The sequence below is a fragment of the Emys orbicularis genome, chromosome 2 (assembly GCF_028017835.1).
Source record: "Emys orbicularis isolate rEmyOrb1 chromosome 2, rEmyOrb1.hap1, whole genome shotgun sequence".
NCBI lineage: Eukaryota > Metazoa > Chordata > Testudines > Emydidae > Emys > Emys orbicularis.
In genome coordinates, this window is record NC_088684.1 from 194,018,366 (window position 1) to 194,039,316 (window position 20,951).

At 42.7% G+C, this 20,951-nt stretch overlaps 1 protein-coding gene across 1 annotated transcript in view; it reads right to left on the minus strand.

Moving 5' to 3' along the window:
• ADCY1 (adenylate cyclase 1) overlaps nucleotides 1-20,951 on the minus strand; it is a 241,557-nt gene that overhangs the window by 88,223 nt on the left and 132,383 nt on the right. The window contains exon 5 of the mRNA XM_065399454.1: nucleotides 3,347-3,474. Within this exon, the coding sequence (XP_065255526.1) occupies nucleotides 3,347-3,474 (128 nt within the window). The remainder of the gene's footprint in view (nucleotides 1-3,346; nucleotides 3,475-20,951) is intronic.

Genomic DNA, 20,951 nt, shown 5'->3' on the forward strand with positions numbered 1-20,951 from the left:
GGGGGCTATGTGAGTTTGTGGCGGGGGAGGGCGGTTACAGATCTTATGCAGCGGTCCTTAGCCTGGATGACAGAGCCACGCAGCAGGGGATCTGTAACCGTCCTCCCCCGCCACAAAGTCACATAGCCCCCACACAAAGAGTCCCGAAAAGGAGGGGTGGCAGGCTCCGTTGAAACAACCAGTCCACCATTGTGGACCGCTCTAGGAGCAGGAGCCTGTCATTCCTCGAGTTTCAACCCTTTACCACGAAACCCTTAATAAAGAAAACGGTGTTAATGAACAAAGTTCCATTTATTTAATTTTTAAAGGTGTGTTGGAAGGGGGGCAACAGGGTGAAGGGGGTATGTAACTGGAGAGGACAGTCAACATTAAGTGGGAAAAGAAACAGGGGCAGGTTCAGCTTCTCTTTAAACAAACTTAATAGTCTTCTAATCGCCCGGCTGTCTGGCTGGGCGTAATCAGCAGCCAGGCGATGTGCCTCAACCTCCCACCCCACCATAAACGTCTCCCCCTTGCTCTCATAGAGATTGTGGAGCACACAGCAAGCTGCAATAACAAGGATATTGGTTTCGCTGAGATCAGAGCGAGTCAGTAAGCTTCTCCATCTCCCCTTGAGATGTCCAAAAGCACACTCCACCACCATTCTGCACTTGCTCAGCCGGTAGTTGAAGAGTTCTTTTTCACTGTCCAGGGCGCCTGTATAGGGCTTCATGAGCCAGGGTATTAGCAGGTAGGCTGGGTCCCCGAGGATCATTATAGGCATCTCCACATCCCCAACAGTTATTTTGTGGTCCGGGAAGTAAATACCTTCCTGCAGCCGTCTAAACAGACCAGAGTTCCTGAAAACACGAGCGTCATGAACCTTGCCCGGCCATCCGACGTTGATGTTGGTAAAACGTCCCCTATGGTCCACCAGTGCTTGCAGCACCATTGAAAAGTAGCCCTTTCTGTTAATGTACTGGCTGGCCTGGTGGTCCGGTCCCAGGATAGGGATGTGAGTTCCATCTATAGCCCCACCGCAGTTTGGAAATCCCATCACGGCGAAGCCATCTATGATGACCTGCACGTTTCCCAGGGTCACTACCTTTGAGAGCAGTAGCTCAACGATTGCGTTGGCTACTTGCATCACAGCAACCCCCACGGTAGATTTGCCCACGCCAAAGTGGTTCGTGACTGACCGGTAGCTGTCTGGCGTTGCAAGCTTCCAGAGGGCTATGGCCACTCGCTTCTGGACAGTCAGGGCTGCTCGCATCCGGGTGTCCTTACACTTCAGGGCAGGGGACAGCAACTCACAAAGTTCCAGGAAAGTTCCCTTACGCATGCGAAAGTTTCGCAGCCACTGTGATTCATCCCAGACCTGCAGCACTATGCGGTCCCACCAGTCCGTGCTTGTTTCCCGGGCCCAGAATCGCCGTTCCACAGCATCAACATAACCCATTGCCACCATGATGTCCACGGCGTGGGGTCCCGTGCTTTGCAAGAGGTCTGTGCCCCTCTCAGACTTAATGTCCTCACCGCGCTGCCGTAGCCTCCTCGCCCGATTTCTCAGCATCTGCCTCTGAAAAAGGTGGATGATAAGGTGCGAGGTGTTGACAACGGCCATAACTGCAGCGATGATCGCAGCGGGTGGCTCCATGCTCGCAGTGCTGTGGCATCCGCGCTGTCATTCACCAGAAAAGTGCGCGAACTGATTGCCCGCCGGCGCTTTCAGGGAGGGAGGGCGGGAGTGACGGTTGAATGACGACAGTTACCCAAAACCACCCTCGACACATTTTTTTCCCCAGCAGGCATTGGGGGCTCGACCCAGAATTCCAATGGGCAGCGGGGACTGCGGGAACTGTGGGATAGCTGCCCACAGTGCACCGCTTCCAATGTCGACGCTTGCCCCGTTAGTGTGGACTCACAAAGTCGAATTACTGTTCGTAGTGTGGATACACATGTTCGACTTTGTAATATCGGTTCCACTAATTCGATTTAAGTAAAATCGAACTACTCTAGTAGTGTAGACATACCCTAGGACAGAAAGATACTACATTGTAAGGCACTATAGCCTCTTCATAACATTTCTTTAAAATCAGTACTGAAATGTTCCTGAGGACTACAAATGCATACAAATTATGCCTTTCAAAAATTATATAACTTCAAGGCATTTTAATTTTTTGATCACTCTACATAAAACTATAGCACAAAATGTTTTACTGCCTGTTTTCAAATTAAAGGCTAGACTGTACCCTGATTTATGTACCTCTGCTGGGGACTAAGGGGCTGCAGGTGTGTAAGGATCACTTCTCTTCCTCCCCCAAGCAGGTAAGTAATGAGGAGAGGTGGAGCCTTGGCTCTGGTCCCTCTCCTGTCAATGGGACAGCCAGTGCAAGGGGTAGGGGTAGGGGCAGGGGCAGTAATTAGCTACTGATAAGAACTAATAGCCAATTACTATCCCCCCTCAGAACAGGGCTCCTGGAGTGTCACTCCCACGGGGCTTGTGGGAGAGCCATAATCTAGTCCAAAGGCACTAGCATTACATAACTCAGTGTGGCAATGTGTATTTATATGTAGCATGACTATGTGTCTGTGTGTTCACATATATATTGTCTTTGAAATATTAGATACATGGTAGTGAAGAAACCACACAACAACGTCCTCCCCCGCTCCCTCCCCAGTGTCACTATATGAAATACATTTCCAGCTCCTGCTTAGTAACTAGCAGGTCATTCAGAACTCTCTCACATTCACACTTTGCCTTTTGGTAAAAAGGCAATCAGTTCAGAGCTCTGAAGCATAACCAAAACTTCTCTGAGAGGCAAAATGAATTTCACATTACAGCTCTGATGAAAGGCAAAATAAAAGTTTCAAAATGACATACAGAAAGGCAAAAATCAGAGTGAACAATTGATTTGGGAATATGAACACACACAATGGATATACATCAAAGTCTGTTTGGAATTTACATACAAGTGGGTGAACTGAGAGTCGTTTTAATATTGAACAAGCAGGAATTAGATTCCCTGCTTACTGGTTCAATGCACATTGCTATGGCAAATAGTAATAGAGGTAGTTCATGAGTTCCCCTTTTCTCTCCCCCCTCACTGCGCGGCGCATGTGCACGCACACACAAACTCATTTTTTCTCATCAAACTGATTAAATGGAGTAGAAAAGCAGTGCCTAGAATGCACTGTGTAAAAACAAGACTCTCTCATGGCACAAGTGAACCACTGTAAAGGTTTACATGAGCATAGTTCCAGCAGAAACTGCCACTCCCTTAATAACGCAAATCACAAACATGGCAGGGATGATACTGTTTCCCATTGGGCACTGAAGCCTGAGAACAATGACTGAGATACTTACGTGATGGTGTCAATCATATCCAGTCCCATTTCGACACAGCAGTGGGCATGGTCCGTTTTGGGCTGTGTCAATCCTGATACACAATAGTAACAGTCCCCTAGAATTTTAATTCTTCTGCAGTGGTTTTCCTTTAATAAAAACAGACAGGAATAATAGATTATAAAAAAATATTTACAATAGAAATCACATATTTCTGCATAACAAACTTTTTTCATATAAAGTTTATTTGGTCATAGTAAACAATCTACAATGCAGAAGCCATGAGGTCCCAATGCTGAACTGTCACCTTCTGTATATCAAATAGGGCAATCAGTCCAGTTTTGTTCAGTTGGGCAGTATTATAATTCCAGATTACAAAGCAACATTGTGACAGTATGTCTTCCAATAGAGAAGCCTCAAATCAAAACACCGTATCTTAACAGTCACAAACAGTGCATAAGTTTGGATCCAAACTTTGCATCTGGACTGCATGTCTATAATAGTTCAAACCAAAAGGCTGGAACCGAACTACCTCTGAACATTGGGGAAATTTGGATTCAGATGAATTCGTGACTCAAACCCATCTGTAATTTACAAGGCAGGTGTTTTTGTTGTTGTTGTTGCTATGGTGGTGGTATTTTGTTTCTTTCTTTTTTTGTTTTTTCCTTTTTTTTTTAAGAAGATGCTCATTGGTCTGTATTACCAATACATAAATCTGATAGGGCAAACTCATTCTCAATTTAAATGTGCGAACATGACATATGGGTAGAACAGAAGATGCAGTCATGCACTGTTACTGAATTTGTCTCATATTTACATGGGCTGGCAAGTTTTTCAGTAGCAAGCGTATGACTAAATCTCCCATGATTTGAAGAAGAAATGATGGGAGGTGGTGACAGCTATATTATTTTCAGCAGCACCTTCACCACTTGCAAACTAGAACACTGCTTAGTAATAATGCAGCATCATAGGGGTTGAGTTGCTTGCCAGATCTCTGTCCAAAGCCCTGACATGGAAGGTGTTTCCAGTGATCCAATGCACAGCTGCCAGCTAGGACCTCACACATAGAACTATACTGAAATTGTTACTCATTTGTTTGGGACAGTGACTATGTTGAATGGTGAAAGGTAACAACAAATTGGAGATCAGGAAATTCAACTAATGTAGTTGGTACATGATATGAAATATTACTATATAGTCCTGACCAACAACCCAGGATAATGTAGGTAGGGACTGTTTTCCAGAAACCCCTGGTCAGGATCTGGCAATAACACAGTTAAACAAGAAAAGACGGTGATGGTATCCATTGCAACAAGGACTGCACAAAACCCCTGGTGAGAGCAGTGACACAGAGTACCTAAATAAACCAGATTAAAGGCTCCCACTTTTATGGCTGGGACTATGAAGGCACGTGCCTCACGGGAACAGGGAATCAGGGAACAAAAACAATAGCACATGTCTCACCCCATCACCACATATACTTGTATCAACAAATAGCAAACAATTTGGTAAAAACTTTAAGATTAAGAGCTGTTTACTGTGTTTTCATAAAATATATAAGTATTTCTGACTAGTGAACAAGTCTGTATGTATACACACACACACACACACATATATATATATATATAAATTATATATAAAATAAACATCTGTCCTTGAACAGAAAAGAGGGCGAAATCTGTAAAATGAATGGTGAATAGTTTGCCCAACTCCTTTTATACAGCAAATAAAAGAGTAGGCCATTCTTTCCAGGTATGTTCTAACTAGCAGCATAGATATTTTAGTAGGTCAGCTAACTGTTTAATATGCCTTAGCGCATGAGTTGGACTGTATTAGTCTTTATCTTTGTCCATATATATTTTTTATTAATTTCATCATCATTATTTGGAAAAGTCAAAATAGCTTTATGATGCAAAATAACTTCTGGTAAAGAATACGTGTATTTGGCAGTTATTCTTCAAAATTACGCTTTATTGCCTAGGAACCCAATATTGCAAACACATATGAATGTGCTTAAGTTTAACCACTACAACTGGGGCCTTAGTTAGGGCCATTCCTGCAGCCCATACTCAGGAATATTCTTATAGATTTTATTGCAAGTTTTAAGTAAGTAAGGACTACAGATCAAGCCCTAAGTATTTTAAGATCCTTGACTGAATGACAGTATTAATGGAAGGAATGATTACTACAAACAACATACCTATGAATATACAATCCAGGAAGTCCAGCCTGACATGAAACACCTCTTCTTACTCCATGTACTAACTTTTGAACAGGAACTGCTAAATTATGCTGACAAATTAAGCATTTTTAATGGAGCAAATTATGGAGCAGTGGTAGCTGCTCCAGAGTAAAGACTGAAACCCACTTTTTGGCCTACCCTACATAAAGTTTTTTTCAGCTTCAAATTTGGTGTGTGTGGTCTGTGACCAGCAGATGACTGCTTGACCTAATCAGAAGTTAGTTGAACAAAGCCACTTAGAAATATGGATGCAGAAAATTAATTGTGCCACATTGCTTCTTCAATGCCTACTTACAAAATGGCTTGAATGAAAGACTTAGTTTTATTAGAGAGAGCTTGGTGTACAGTACTGCATAAACCACCTGTGAGATGGTGTCAAGGGAACGTACTAAGTTATCAGGATCATCACAGCAGCAAATCAGAATCCAGCAGATTTAAGGATTGTTGGGTACTCCAAGGTGTAAGATAAGACAGAGTTTTTATTATAACTATGTGTATTACCATAGCGCCTGGGAACCCCTTGTACTAAGCATTCTACAAACACAGAACAAAGGATGTTCCCTGCTCCAAAGAGTTTACAATTTAAGTATAAGACAAGAGAAAACAGATGGATAAAGACAGACAGACCAGGAAGAACAATGAGACAATGTTGGTCAGCATGACAGCCAGCAGTCCCAGCACATCAGCAACCTAACTGTTGTCAAGATTTTTTTAAGCATCATGGGAAGGAGAGTTTTAAGGAGAGTTTTTTATTATTATTCTTTTCTATCTCTGTAATTTTTTTAATTCTATTTTTGTTCCTTTCCCTTCCCGAGCCTGGACATAAAATAAGGGAGAAATCAGTTGCATTCCCTTCAAAAAATACTGTATGGTCGATAACTACTCTTCCTACATCAGCTATAACTCAGACAGAGAAAACCACCCCATTGCAAAATTTTCTTTAGGATTGGTTGCGATTTAACCACATGTCTTTCATCAAATTTAATGAAACACACCTGGTGGTTGAGGTAATATCTTTTATTGAACCAGCTTCTGTTAGTGGAAGGGACAAGCTTGTGAACTCCACCATCATTCCTTTAGCCCCCTCTCCCCTCCCAAAAAAACAAAAGCAAAAAACAAAACAAACACGCTTATGGAGGACCTTGGCCTAAATCATCTGCACGGCTTTGAAAAATCCCACTATATTCTTTATCAGCTCTTTTCCTCACTCATATCTATTTATAGCAACTGACTAATGCACAGTGATCTGTAGGAGCTTGTTTGATTTTCTTCTTGCTGCTCTCTCTCTCTGTATGAGGTTGATTTCCAGTGCTAATAGTGAATCTATATGTGAACAATCCCTTTAACTTGATATGCAAGTTAACAAAAGAAACCCTTTCTTTTTCTCAATTTTGTTTTATTGAAACTCCCAGAAACCACCTGAGTCAACACAATTCCACAACAGTGATAGTTATAAATTCAAGTCAACATTGATTCAGGCAGCTCCTGTAATAGTTGATCATTTTGGCCTCATATGCGTAATAGAAGGCACCAGGGTCTGCCAGCATTTCCAGCCCACTGCACCCGCCAACCAGGCCGTCCACCTGCAGGGTTTAATCAAAATACTTCCAAAATGAGCTGCAGAGAGTTCCCTCCAGACAAGAGAGCAATTTGTTGGTATCAGGTGGATGCCTAAATCTACAACTTCACAGATGGCAGACTCTTTCAAGTTGCTAAGTAACCTTTAAATTTTCAACTGAAATGTCTTATAAACCCGTTGGTCTCCTCTGAGTGGGACAAGGGGAGCTTTCTTAATTCAGAAAGGGTTCTGCTGTTTTTACATCTCTTCAGATTTTCTTGCAGAAGTCCTGTTTGCCACCTCGGGATACGGAATACAAAACTGGAATCTCAGACACATTAGATGAAGCCCCTTGTACCGCTCAACCCAAATTATGTTTCATGCTCAGCGGTTAAAGATTTTTAAACAAAATAAAGGGAACAGAATTCACAGAGGAAGAAAGGACCACATAAAAAGGTATTAAAGTTTTGACCTTGAAGGAACTCTTAATAAATGCTTGAGTCCCCCTGAAGCCAATGCTTTGCTGGCTCAGCACTTAGGACTATAACTGAGAGACCTTCTCAACTGCCAAATTCTAACAAGCTCTAGAATTGCTTTTTGTTTGTCTGGTGCCAGCAGAGGAGATAGACAGATGCTGATGGGCATACAGCTGTCTGCTCTGCAGGCTTTATTGTTCTGGCTACAAAACTGAAACTAACTAACATGAAAGTGAGGCTTTGCACTAGGGACGGGGGAGACCATAGAGCTCCCTGAACATTTAAAGGGACAAGGCATCATACTGTTGATCAATGCAACTCCCTTTTTGTACAGGACTGATAAAGAAATTTGTTGTTACATGAACAGATCTAGGTCAACACTTTGAAAATATTGGACATGTCTACACTCGAGACATCTTGCTTGAGCTAGTGCATTGAAAATAGAAGTATAGCTGCAGCAACATGGGAAGTGGGAAGGGGTAGCCACCCCAAGTGCAATCCTGCCCAGGACCCTGGGTACATAATCAGGCAGCTAGTCCATACTAATGCCCACACTGCCATGACTAAACTTCTAGTTTAGTACAGGTATGTCTGCCCAAGCTGGAGATTACACCTTCAGCTCAAGTATAGATGTAATCACTGATGCTTTTAGTTTATTGTTACAGATATTAGAAAGTTACCAATGCAGAGATCAGATGCTTCTCTATTTAGAACACAGTGGAAGCTCTAGGGTTGCAACTATCTATCAGGGCTACAGCATAGTTTCTGCGCACCAAACCCTCCTCCTCCCCCCAAAAAGAGCAAAAAATGAAGACTATTTAAATTTAATTAAGACGAACAAACTCTTAAAATCTAAATGTCAAATGTAGCCCTAAGGTAACTCCATTAACTTCAGGGATAAATTTGACCTTATTTGACTTAAATACAGTTAACTCAGTGTTTGACATATGGATCCAACTTACTTTCTGTAGGCCTATTTTAACCTGTTTTGCAGTTATGTTCTTTGAACAAGTTTATTGCTTAACCCCTCTGGAGTCACAATCCATGAATGGGGGCTGGAGGGAAATCTGTTAAGAGGTAACATTTTTTATTAGTAGAAAAAGCAAGAAAATGTATATCAGCTGAGCCACAGAAAGAGCTCGTTCACCATAGGAGCTAGATTTGGGCTCAGTTCTGCTGTGCAGAGCTACAGGAACAATTAACAAGAACTAGGAAAAGATGCAGAAGCAGGGCTCCCCATTTCTTCCGCCACAGACTCCAATAGCCCTACTCCCTTTCTCAGACAGCTCATGGACATGATAAAGAGTAATACTTAGCTCTTATACCAGCTAGACAGAATGAATGTGAATTCAGTTACTGCTTAACAACCTATTTAAAATGATTACAAGAACCAGAGTATTTAAAAAAAGCAAACAACAAAAATAACCTCCCATATACATATTCAGCTATTTAAATTAAATGCGGGTGTCAGTTTGTGCTGGATAGGCACAGGCCTGCATTGGAAGATGGTGCTGAGTTTCACTCTCTCAGGGGAAGCTCCTACCTAACCTCAGGCTTTTGGCCAGAGACCCAAGCTTTTGTGAGATTTCTCAGTCCTGCCTCCATGGTGCTGCAATCATGAGACTGGCCTCGCATAGAACAGAGAAGTAGGCATATGGGTCTTGTCTGGGCAGGCTGGAAAGACAACAGCTCTTGGGCTCTTCTTCCTCCATACACATTTGGAATCATTATTGCCCTGGTCTTTTAAAAAATACATTTCCTTTATGCTCATTTCCCGCCTCGCATGTCAAAGAGGAGAGGGAAACTGCTAAAACTGGAACATCTCTGGCTTTTCAATTTCTCACTGAAGCCCCAGGAGGGATTGTGCAAGAGCTCCAGGGAGTGCAACGGGAATGTACTCAGCATGGTGAGCAAGCTCCCCGCTCTGTGGCTAGCCAGTGCAGAAGAGAGGAAGGACTGCAGGGCCTCATCGCCCCCCTATTATCTCTGGGGTGTCTTCAATTCATGGCGGTCACAGGTGTGATCAATGAGTAACTGGCCCTTGACTGAGGGAGCAGTCTCTTTGCACTCCCTCTCTCCTTATATATTTTCCTTGCTTCTCTCTGTTCCCCATTTTCACTTCTCTCTGCTACCCCCCCTTCTCCCCTCATTTTTCTGTTCCTCTACACCAGTCCCCAACGTCCAGAATAGCCACAAGCTTTGTTGGCAGTTTTGGTCCTGCAGCCTTTATGTGAGGAGCCCACTGTAGTTATTCACAGGAGTTAGGGACATGGGACCAGATTTCCCGCTGCAGACAAGTGGCATGGCACCACTGATTTCAATGGAACTACACTGATTTACACTAGTCAAGCATCTAGCTCTCAGGATCCAGCCCTTAGCCTATTTAACACCCACTGAAACCATCACAAATGTATCCTTGTTTTAGGGACTAAATATAAAATGATTGTTAGAACAGAAACAACCCCTCCTTCCCCCCACAAGATCATATCATTGCAAGACAAAAAAACAACAACAACCCCCTCAATATTTAATCTGTTTCCCTAATCTAGGACCTAATTCTGCTCCCACAGAAAACCAATGGAATTTTTACCATTGACTTCAGTGGGAACAAGATAAGGCCCCTATTATTTCATTAATGGCTGTACAGACCTTTGAAGATGTGCTATAAAAATGATAAGTAATGTTGCTGTTGTTATCCAGTCTAGCTTCTTTTCAGTTTAATAAATATGTCCAGCTGTAAAGCCCTATGAAGCTTAATAGAAAATTAAAATGGTTTTAGAGGCTTTTTGAATCACCCTATAGAATTTAATAGGGAAGTACTGTACATCTCTACTACAGAAATATATAGGATGGCTAAAAAAAAATAAAATCTATAGGTCCTTACTGGTTTCATCTCTATTAAATGTTATAGATTTTTCCATTAAATTAGAATATTTTATATAGAGACAGAAAAACAGATTATCTTGGGTATAACACTGCACAAACATTCATACACACAATTCTGTACATTCAAATATTCAGCTTCTGACCTATAATTCCTTGAATTCAGTTATTAACTAAGGTTAATGGTAATAATTGTAGGAAGCTTTGTAAAAGCCAAATTGAATAAAATGTATACTCCCATACCACATTAAAATCACATTTAAAAAAACCAGATCTCTTTATTCTTCTTGCCTACTTTATTTCTGCTTCAGTCCAGGAAAGAAACATGCCAGATTAGAAAATAAAAAGGAAGTATAAAACAAGAATAATAAAGGATGGGTGAGTTCCCATCCATAACATTTTCTTAAATTATTAGATTAAACAGAAATCCTGCTACTGCAACTCACTTCATTGGGGCAGTGTGCAGGTATAGGGGTTTGCCTACAGGAATGCAGTTGCAGGATCAGCATCTCAGCTTACTGTTTTATGTATTCTATATTGTATTGTATGCACCTGTTGGAAATTCTGAAACTATTTAAGATGGTGGGAAAGTATGGGTGTTCAACACAACCTGAATCTAATAGCTTTTTGTCTAGATGCTAACCTAAAGTTGTTTGTTTTCAGGACAATATCCCGTATTTCCCTTTCCTACATCATATATGAAATGTATTCTCCCGACACTAGAAATGTGAAATATGAACATAATGGAGAAAATAGTTGGCATTTGATCAAACTGAATAAATAGTATTATCTGTACTGTGTCTTTCATAAACATCTGCCTCTCCCTCCCCCCCCCCCGCACAAGAAAAATATTTTTTTATTTCAATTAGTAAATCAACTGACCACTTGGTGGCTCCAAGCAAAATTTGTAGTCTCTAAAAAATACAGCATTTTGAAAAGACTGCAAAATAGCTACTGACAAGTTATATACATTGTTTGCAGTGTTGTTGTAGCTGTGTTGGTCCCAGGATAGGAGAGAGATAAGGTGGATGATGTAATATCTTTTATTGGACCACCTTCTGTTGGTGACAGAGAGAGGCTTTCGAGCAACACAGAGCTCTTCTTCAGGTAGCTTGAAAGCTTGTCCCTTTCACCAACCGAGTTGGCCCAATGGGCGTTATAGAAGTGTTATTTATTCCAAAATGGCAAGTGTATAAGCAGCTCGTTTTAAGCCAACAATACTGAAGAGCTGTTGAAGAATGTGGAAAAGTAATTATAAAACCACCCCCCTTTGTTACTAAACTTGTTCAATCCATGAGTGCTGAAAAGAGCACACGTCTCAATAACCAACAAATATAGTTATGAGATCACTTGACCTTAGTTCAAAATGAGCGTTGGGAAGGAGTTAGAAGCTTATCAGGCAGAAGAGTCTTCCTGTCCCTGGAAGATGGATGGAGCAGGCACTCTGCACCCCCGCCCCTCCCGCAATCCCATCTGCCCAAAGGAACTGTTGTCTCTGAAGTAGCACGCAGATACTATAGTGATTATATAAAGTGGATCAGCCATGAAAGAAGGAGTTGACCTTCAACGACTCTCACATGAAGTGGTCTCTGGAAGCAGGAACATGCCACCAGTGGCTTAATCATTACAATATTTGTTGGCAACAAAATATTTGAGGCTCATTTTCCCTCAGGTATCTCTTGTAATATAGGTCTCTCTAATTTATTTGAATTCTTTGCGCATGACAACAAAATAGTGGATAAAGCATAACTGACTCTCACAATTTTAGAGTTTTAAAAAGCCTTTGACAAAGTCCTTCACAGGATGGTCTCAGGGAAACAATGTCCACCTTGCAATCATGGGGTGTGACTATAGCACATATGGACCTACTCTAGCTAGCTTGGGTTATTGGTAGCAGTGAAGGCACGGTAGTGCCTGTAGAAGCTGTGGAAGCCCACCCAAAACCCAGGGTACTTACTCAAGTGGCTAGTCTACGCTGAAGCCTGTGCTGTCGCAGCTGCTCTGTTACTGGTACCCAAGCTCGCTGGATTAAAGTTAGCTCAGGTATATCTACACAAACTGCAATCACACCCTTGACTGCAATTTAGACATTCCCTAAATTGTCATGGGGTGAAAACTATGGATTAGAAACTGGCTAAGAGAGTAGGCAGATTAGGAATAAAAAGTCAATTTTCATGATGGCAAAAAGTTAATAATGGGATGCCTCAATGTCCTTTACTAGCATTGGGGCTGTTCAATTATTTATTGATGATCTGGAAGGGGCAGTAAACAGGCAGGTGTCAAAAACTGCAGACTGCACCAATTTACTTAGAAAGAAGAACAGGAGTACTTGTGGCACCTTAGAGACTAACAAATTTATTTGAGCATAAACTTTCGTGGGCTATAGCCCACATCAGATGTAGCCCACGAAAGCTTATGCTCAAATAAATTTGTTAGACTCTAAGGTGCCACAAGTACTCCTGTTCTTTTTGCAGATACAGACTAACACGGCTGCTACTCTGAAACCTGTCAATTTACTTAGGTCATTCATGCCTAGAGATGGCTGTTAGGAACTTTAGAGGGACATAAGAAAACTAGGTGAATGGGCAACCCAATGGCAGATGAAGTTCATGGTTCAGAAATGCAAGGCTATGCACATGGGTAGGAGTAATTCCTGAACTACTCAGGCATCTCATTAGACTCTTAAGTAACTTTAGCCACTCAGGAAAGAGACCTGAACATCACTCTGGACAGCTCAATGAAAACCTCTGCACATTGTGTAATGATAAACAAGAAGGATATTGCAGAAATGTCAAACAGGTGAGGAAAGTGACCCCCCCCCCCAAAAAAGTGACAAAAGTTATTCGATGAATGGAAAGAAGATGAGGATTGTTTAGAGACTAAATTAATAAAAGAGGAGGTATGCAAACTGTAATGAATGGTGCAGATAACATCAGTTGAATGCTCTTCTTTACCGTTTCTCATAAAACATGGAAAAGGGCCCCATCAATGAAACGGAAAGGCAACAAATGCAAAAATCATATGACAAAAACTGTTTACCTAATGCCTAACTAGCCTGTGGAACTCACTGCTATAAGAGATCATTGAGGTTAGCAGGATTCAAAAGAGGACTGGACATTTATATGGATAAGGAGAACATCACTGTAACACTAAGTAGGAGTAAAAACAAAACAGAACTGCAGCAGTTACATGCTTCAGGGCATAAGCCAACCTCTAACAGATGAAGGTTAAGAAGAAACTTTCCCTATGAGCAGGATATTCTGTAATTGTTCACTTTGAGGTTCCTTGCAGCTTCCCCTGAAGCATCTGGTACCAGTCACTGTAGGAAAGAGGATGTTGGACTAGATGAACCATGGGTCTGATACAATATGGAAATTTCTGGGTCCATATGCTATTGTGAGTAAGGGAAAATGGCTTATGAAATACGTGCAGCATTCCAAACCTCTATATTTTGTGGGTGGCTGTCAGGAGAGGTGTATACAGTAGAAGATGCTTATGAGATGCTTATGCTTACACTGTAGTGAAACGCCTGCTATAGTGAAGTAGCATGAGTTATAACTTGTTTCAATGCACTGCCGTGTGCCAATAGCACTTCTAGTTAGAGGGATTCTCCACTTATGAGAGAAGTAATGCTGTCTGTAACGGTGCGGGACTCACCCCTGCGGCGCCTCCTGCTGGTCGTTGGCTCTTTTTCCAGCTCCGGAGCGCCCTCTGCAGGCCGGTTTCCCGCTTGCCGCTGGCCCTCATGTCCCTCCCGGACCCCAGTGCCCCTTTACCTGGGGGCTGCCCCTTGGCAATACCCCCACCAGTCTCTATGGGTCTCCCCTCTCTGGGAAACCCCCAACCCTCTAATCCCCACCTTGCCTCAGTCTGGGCTATTGCCAGTCATCACCAAGCCCCCGCTCCCTGGGGCAGACTGCAGTGTAAAAGCCACTCATCATAGGCAAGGGGGTTCGGACCTCCTGCCTTTCTCTGCCTCCCAGTACCTCTATGGGCCTTGGACCAGGCCCTGCAGCCTGGGGAGTTGCTAGCCTGGAGCGCCCCTGCTCCTCTGGCCTTTCCCCAGCCATGCTTCACTCCCAGTACCCTTTCTGCAGGCAGACAGGCCCTGCTCTCTCCCAGCCTGGAGAGAGACTTCTCTTGGACCTCTGTCTCACAGCCTTTTTATACACAGCTGGCCTGATTGGGGCATGACCCAGCTGCAGCTGCTTCCCCAATCAGCCATCCGCAGGCACAGCCCTCTCCAGGGCTGCCTTTAACCCCTTCTATTTTAGGAGCGGGGTAGCCACCCCGCTACACTGTCTAAAACAAATTACTTAACTATAAGTGTATTTCACTATATCCTGTCCATTACAGTACACATATTTAAAGGATATTTCTGCTGCATTTAATTTTGAACTTTAGGTTAAAAAAATACTGCTCTGGAAACTTTTTGGCTTCAGTGCAGTCACATTCCTGGAATTTAATGTCGGTAACAGTAACTTTACAAAGTTACACTAGTTTTCTTTCATTCCATGATCCCATGCATACAGAAAGCTTAAGAAGGAGCAGCATGCAAGACCCTACCGAGTTCAATTTAGCTGGGTAATGGAGACATGGGCATAGCAATAATAGTGAATATGAGCTTAAAGGGAAGTAAGGCCTTTTACAACATGAGAGGAATAATAGAAAAGGAAAACAAATCTGACTCCAATATAGAAAGTCCCACAGCAAATGGCTTGATGGCTTTGATGGCAGAAAATTGGTTGTCTCCAGTCAAGCCTACATAAATTTGCAATTCAGTGATGTGTTTGTGAGGATGAAGTGAAGTCATAGTAAATGCCCCACCATCCTGGGAACTATATTACAGATGAAACAAAGCAGAGTTATTTACAGTAACCATGAAATGGAAGACACATTTTGTTTCATACAATTTTACTTAGTGTTAAGTATGTATGTTAATTTGTAAGAGTCCAGTGGCTTCTCAACCTTTTTCGTATGTGGAACACCTCTCCCGCCTTGGAATTCCCCTCTAATCTAGTTGGGATCTATCTCTAAATTAGCAATATGGGAATGTCAAAGTGGTCGCAACGCTGGGTTGAGACCAGTTTAATAGTCACATATGTTAATTTACATGCTTGACTACTATAAGGCACGTTGCTAAGAGAAATTTAACATGACAGACTTAGACAAAACTTTTCATTGTCACTCTAACTGTTGTACACTGTGGATGTTGTGGTCTTAAGCCTAGCTTTCAGCCTGTGCCCCTAGGAGGCTGTACTTTGGTCATGCTTTATGCATGTCCTATGCAACTACTAGCACTAATGCAACATCAAGGTTGAAAAGCCAAGTGCAGAAGAAAAAATAAATAAATCGGGAAAAATCAAAGGATTTCTTTCCCAGTCTCTCACCCCACAAAAACCACTGAACAGATTTTGTTCAAGCTTTCCAAAAATAATGTCATTTTAAGCAGGTACTAAACATGGGGAAATTAAGCCACACCCCAAGGTGAATATTTTGGAAAATTATGCATGTGTAAATGCCTGGCAATGGCAGATGACCTTGCATAATAGACATTACTGAAATATGGTGAAATGAGAAAAATCAAAGGGCTGCTGTAATACCTGGCTATAAACTGAACAGATCAAAGGGCGGGGGGGAGTAGTGTTATATTTAAAAGATACCACAGAATCTAGGGAGATAAAAATTCTTAGTGGAAAGGACCACAACTGAATAGGTGTGGATACAAATCCCATGTTACGAGAATACTGGCAGGGTAAGAATTTTGACTATGTTCTACCAACAGCTTCCAGACCAGGCCAAGAATTGCACAGTGCTGAGAAAGCACAACGAGGCAATGTTTAATGAAATGGCAATCATGGAGCAATTCAATTATCTGTATATATTAACTAGTCAGAATGGGATAATGTTTACAGAAACAATTTCTTACATGATTGCTTCTTGAAACAGCTAGTCCTAAAGCACAAAAGAGGAGAAACTATTCATTCTTGATGTAGTACAAAGAAAGAAACAAGAGTTGGTTCAAGAAGCAACTACCGTTAAACCTCTGTGTAACAGTGACTATAATATAATTAAGTTCAAGGTCTCTGGGTATGTCTACACTACCGCGGTAGTTCGACGGCTGGCAATCGAAGTTCTGGGTTCGATTTATCGCGTCTGGTGTGGACGCGATAAATCAAACCAGGAAGCGCTCGCCGTCGACTGCGGTACTCCAGCTAGACGAGAGGAGTACCGCGGAGTCGACGGGGGAGCCTGCCTGCCGCGTGTGGACCGCGTCTGAACCGCGGTAAGTTCGAAGTAAGGTATGTCGAATTCAGCTACGTTATTCACGTAGCTGAATTTGCGTACCTTACTTCGACTTGGGGGGTAAGTGTAGACCAAGCCTCTGAGGGAGGAAAGGTACCGCAAGCTAGCGCTTAACTTTAGAAAGAGGGGAATTTAATAGAAACGAGAAAGCTAGTCAAAAAGGTCTTAAAGTCATGAGTAAATAAATTAAAATACTTAGATTTAGCATGGATTCCATTGACACAGAGTTTCATAGCATATATAACTCTAAACTGAAAGGGAAATAGACATACAAGAAATAAATCAGTGCAACTAAATGGCAACATCCAAGACATTATACAAAGCAATCAGAGATCTTTCAGCATATGGAAGCCCAATCCTAGTGAAGCCAATAGGCAATTTGTAAGAAGGAAATTAGGTGTAGGACAAAGGTGGAGTTTGAAAGGCAGATAATTGAAGGCATACATACAAATAGTAAGAACTTCTCTATGTATATCAGATGTAGGAAGCCTGTGGGGAAATTTTGGGTTCACCACTATGACAGGGAGTATAAAGCCCTCACTGGACAGGAGGGGATTAAGAAGCAACTGTGGGCTAAGGAGGCCCCGCACCTCTGCCCGTGCTTGGGTTGGAAGTGGGGTTTAACAGGTAGCCAGACAGCTCAGTCAGGGCCTGGCAGGCCAGGGAGAAGGACATGCTCTGGGAGCACCTGTGAAAGATGTGAGCCGAGCCCTCACCAAGCCAGGGAACGGGGGAGCCAAAGCACCTGGACACTGAGACCACGGTTGGAAGCCCTGAAGGCAGTGCTCCCAAGGGGTGGCTGGCGGGGATGTAGAATGAGATAGGACGTGACCCAGGGAAGCTGACTGAGGCTGAAAGAAGACACCACAAGGTGAGCAAAGCTGAACCAGCCTTCCAGGGCCCTAGGTGGAAATCCAATGGAGTGGGAGGTCCCGGGTTCCCTACCCAGCCCCAGGACTGCACCCGCTAGGAGGAACGGCTGCTTGAGAGCTGCACCCACTAGGCAGAACTGCTGCTGGGGATGAATCATTGGGTGTGACTGCTGCCTTGGGCCCTAACCGCTAGGGGGAGAACCTGCTCCAGCTCATGACCATTACAGGGAACAATTAAAGAAGACCAGAATATTTGTTGGTTGTTTGTTTTTGGTTCAGTCTTCACCACACAGAATGTTGGGGAGATACCTACTCTTTTCTGGTAATAAAGATGAGGAACTATCCACAAATTAAAGTGTCAGAAGAAGGGGTGCTGGAACAAATGGGCACACTAAAAAGCAACAAGTTACCCAGTGCAGATGGCATACGCCCAAGAGTTCTGAAGGAAGATGAGGATGAAGTGGATGAGCTGTTAAGAAAAATACACAATCTCTCATTGAACAAGTTACCACATGTGACCCAAGGGCCTCTTGATGCCAATTGGCAGTGGGCACAAGGAGTAATAGTAATAGGATGAAATTTAATAGTGAGAAGTGTAAGGTGATGCATTTAGGGATGACTAACAAGAATTTTAGTTATAAGCAGGGGACGCATTGGTTGGAAGTAACAGAAGAGGAAAAGGACCTCGGAGTCCTGGTTGATCGCAGGATGACTATGAGTCGGCAATGTGACGTGGCCGTGAAAAAAGCTAATGCGGTCTTGGGATGCATTAGGCGAGGTATTTCTAGTAGGGATAAGGAGGTGCTGCTTCCGTTATACAAGGCACTGGTGAGACCTCATTTGGAGTACTGTGTGCAGTTCTGGTCTCCCATGTTTAAAAAGGATGAACTCAAACTGGAACGGGTACAGAGAAGGGCCACTAGGATGATCCGAGGAATGGAAAACCTGTCGTATGAAAGGAGACTCGAGGAGCTCGGTTTGTTTACCCTAACCAAAAGAAGGCTGAGGGGGGATATGATTGCTCTCTTTAAATATATCAGAGGGATAAATACCAGGGAGGGAGAGGAATTATTTCAGCTCAGTACTAATGTGGACACGAGAACAAATGGATATAAACTGGCCGTCGGGAAGTTTAGGCTTGAAATTAGACGAAGGTTTCTAACCGTCAGAGGGGTGAAGTTCTGGAACAGCCTTCCGAGGGAAACAGTGGGGGCGAAAGACCTCTCTGGCTTTAAGATTAAGCTTGATAAGTTTATGGTGGGGATGGTTTGATGGGATAACGTGATTTTAGTCAATAGGTCAATAACGTGCCATCGCTGGTAATTAGTAACAATGGTCAATGAGGGTCTGGCTGGAGAATCTTGCCCGCATGCTCGGGGTTCTGCTGATCGCCATATTTGGGGTCGGGAAGGAATTTTCCTCCAGGGTAGATTGGCAGAGGCCCTGGAGGTTTTTCGCCTTCCTCCACAGCATGGGGCAGTGGTCGCTTGCTGGAGGGTTCTCTGCAACTTGAAGTCTTTAAATCATGATTTGGGGACTTCAACAGCTGAGTCAAGGGAGAGAATTATTCCAGGAGTGGGTGGGTCAGCTTTTGTGGCCTGCATCATGCGGGAGGTCAGACTAGATGATCATAATGGTTCCTTCTGACCTTAAAGTCTATGAGTCTATGAGTCTATGATACACAGGGATCCCATGGCTTCACCAAGAAATGTCAGATAAGGTCTCTAATGAAAGCCTCCGTTACAGTGGTCATCAATCATTGTAAGATGTATGTATGGAATAATATGTGAAGAGTTACATATATATGCTGAAAATTACATTCTCTAGGTCTTGTAGTTAAAGCCAGGTTACTCAAAGATAGCGTGCTCTGAGACAGGAGGTGGAATACACTTATCTCCCAGTGGACCATTTTGCGTCTTACAACAGAAGTTGATTAGCATACTGAGTCAAACGCTAATGAAGGGCTTGTGGAGACTTCAGAAGGAAATCAACAGGAAGAGGTAAACAGTGGGGAGGGAACGCTGTTTTCAGATGAAGATCAAAGGTCTGATCTATCTGGGGATGCAGAGAGATGTTCTGGCATCCTTCCATCTTTGAAGACAAGCTGCAGTGGGTTTGATCTTATGAAATGGGAATTTCATCCATCCTGATGGAAAAAGTACTAGGAAAAGGACTTGGGCCAAGCTATCCTGTAGGAGACAGGGGAATGTCCTGAGAGTTAAGTTTAGGCCCTAGAAAGAGTTTTATGACTTTGCTGTATCCCTTACTATTTGTTAAAATATTCTTGCTTACTACCATTTGAATCTCTGTTCTTTGATAATAAACTTCTTATCATTTCCACTATAAAGATACCTAAGTGCTGTGTGTTAAGCAGAGCAGTGATCCTGAGTTAAACTAGTAAACTGGTGTGTACTATTCCTTTGGAAAGAGAGATCTGAGTGTTCAATGAATCAGCGGCTGGGCACTCCAGAGGGATGCTTGGAGGACTCAGGGCTTCGTGTGTGCTTATTGCTAACCGTACAGAGACAGTGAGGTCTGTGGAGGACTGGAAGGTTGTGCTTGTGTTGCCAGAGTCTGGTGGATTTAGGGAGCTGACTCACAGCAGGTGCAGTCATGACTTCCTCTTGCTAAGGGCAGGTGGTATCGAGGTGCCTCATAACCCTGGATACCCCTAGGAGGCATCACACCATATAAAAGAACTGAAGTGCAGCAAGTATTGTACCTATATTTTAATAGAGTGATCTGGGATTTACACACCAGTAAGACTTTTGGTACCTGGTGAACTGACTGAAGTTATAATTAAAACTAAAATACCTAGCAGATACATTCACTTCTAACTAGCACAGCTGCTACTAAGAAAATTGTGCCTCCCTTATCTCTCAGAAATTATTTGAACATGCCTATGAAATAGTGGATAAAGGAGAACTGGTTGATATAGTTTATTTAAACTTTCAAGAGGTCTTTTTGACAAAGTCCTAAACAAGAAGCTGTTAAAGGAAATAAATAGGCATACCATAAGAGGCAGGTGTGAGAGTGCTGTCACGGATCAAAAACCGATTAAGAGAGAGAAACAAAGAGTAGGAATAAATGGTCAACGTTCATCATTGCAAAAGGTTAACAGCAGGGTGTCACAAGATTCCATGCTAGAACCTGTGCAGTGTAATGGATTTATTAATGATGTGGAAAACAGGATGAACAGCAAGGGTACAAAATTCGAAGACAAAGTAATGCATGCTGGAGGGAATAATTTCCCCTGCTCATACACCTTACTGGATTCTAAATTAATTGC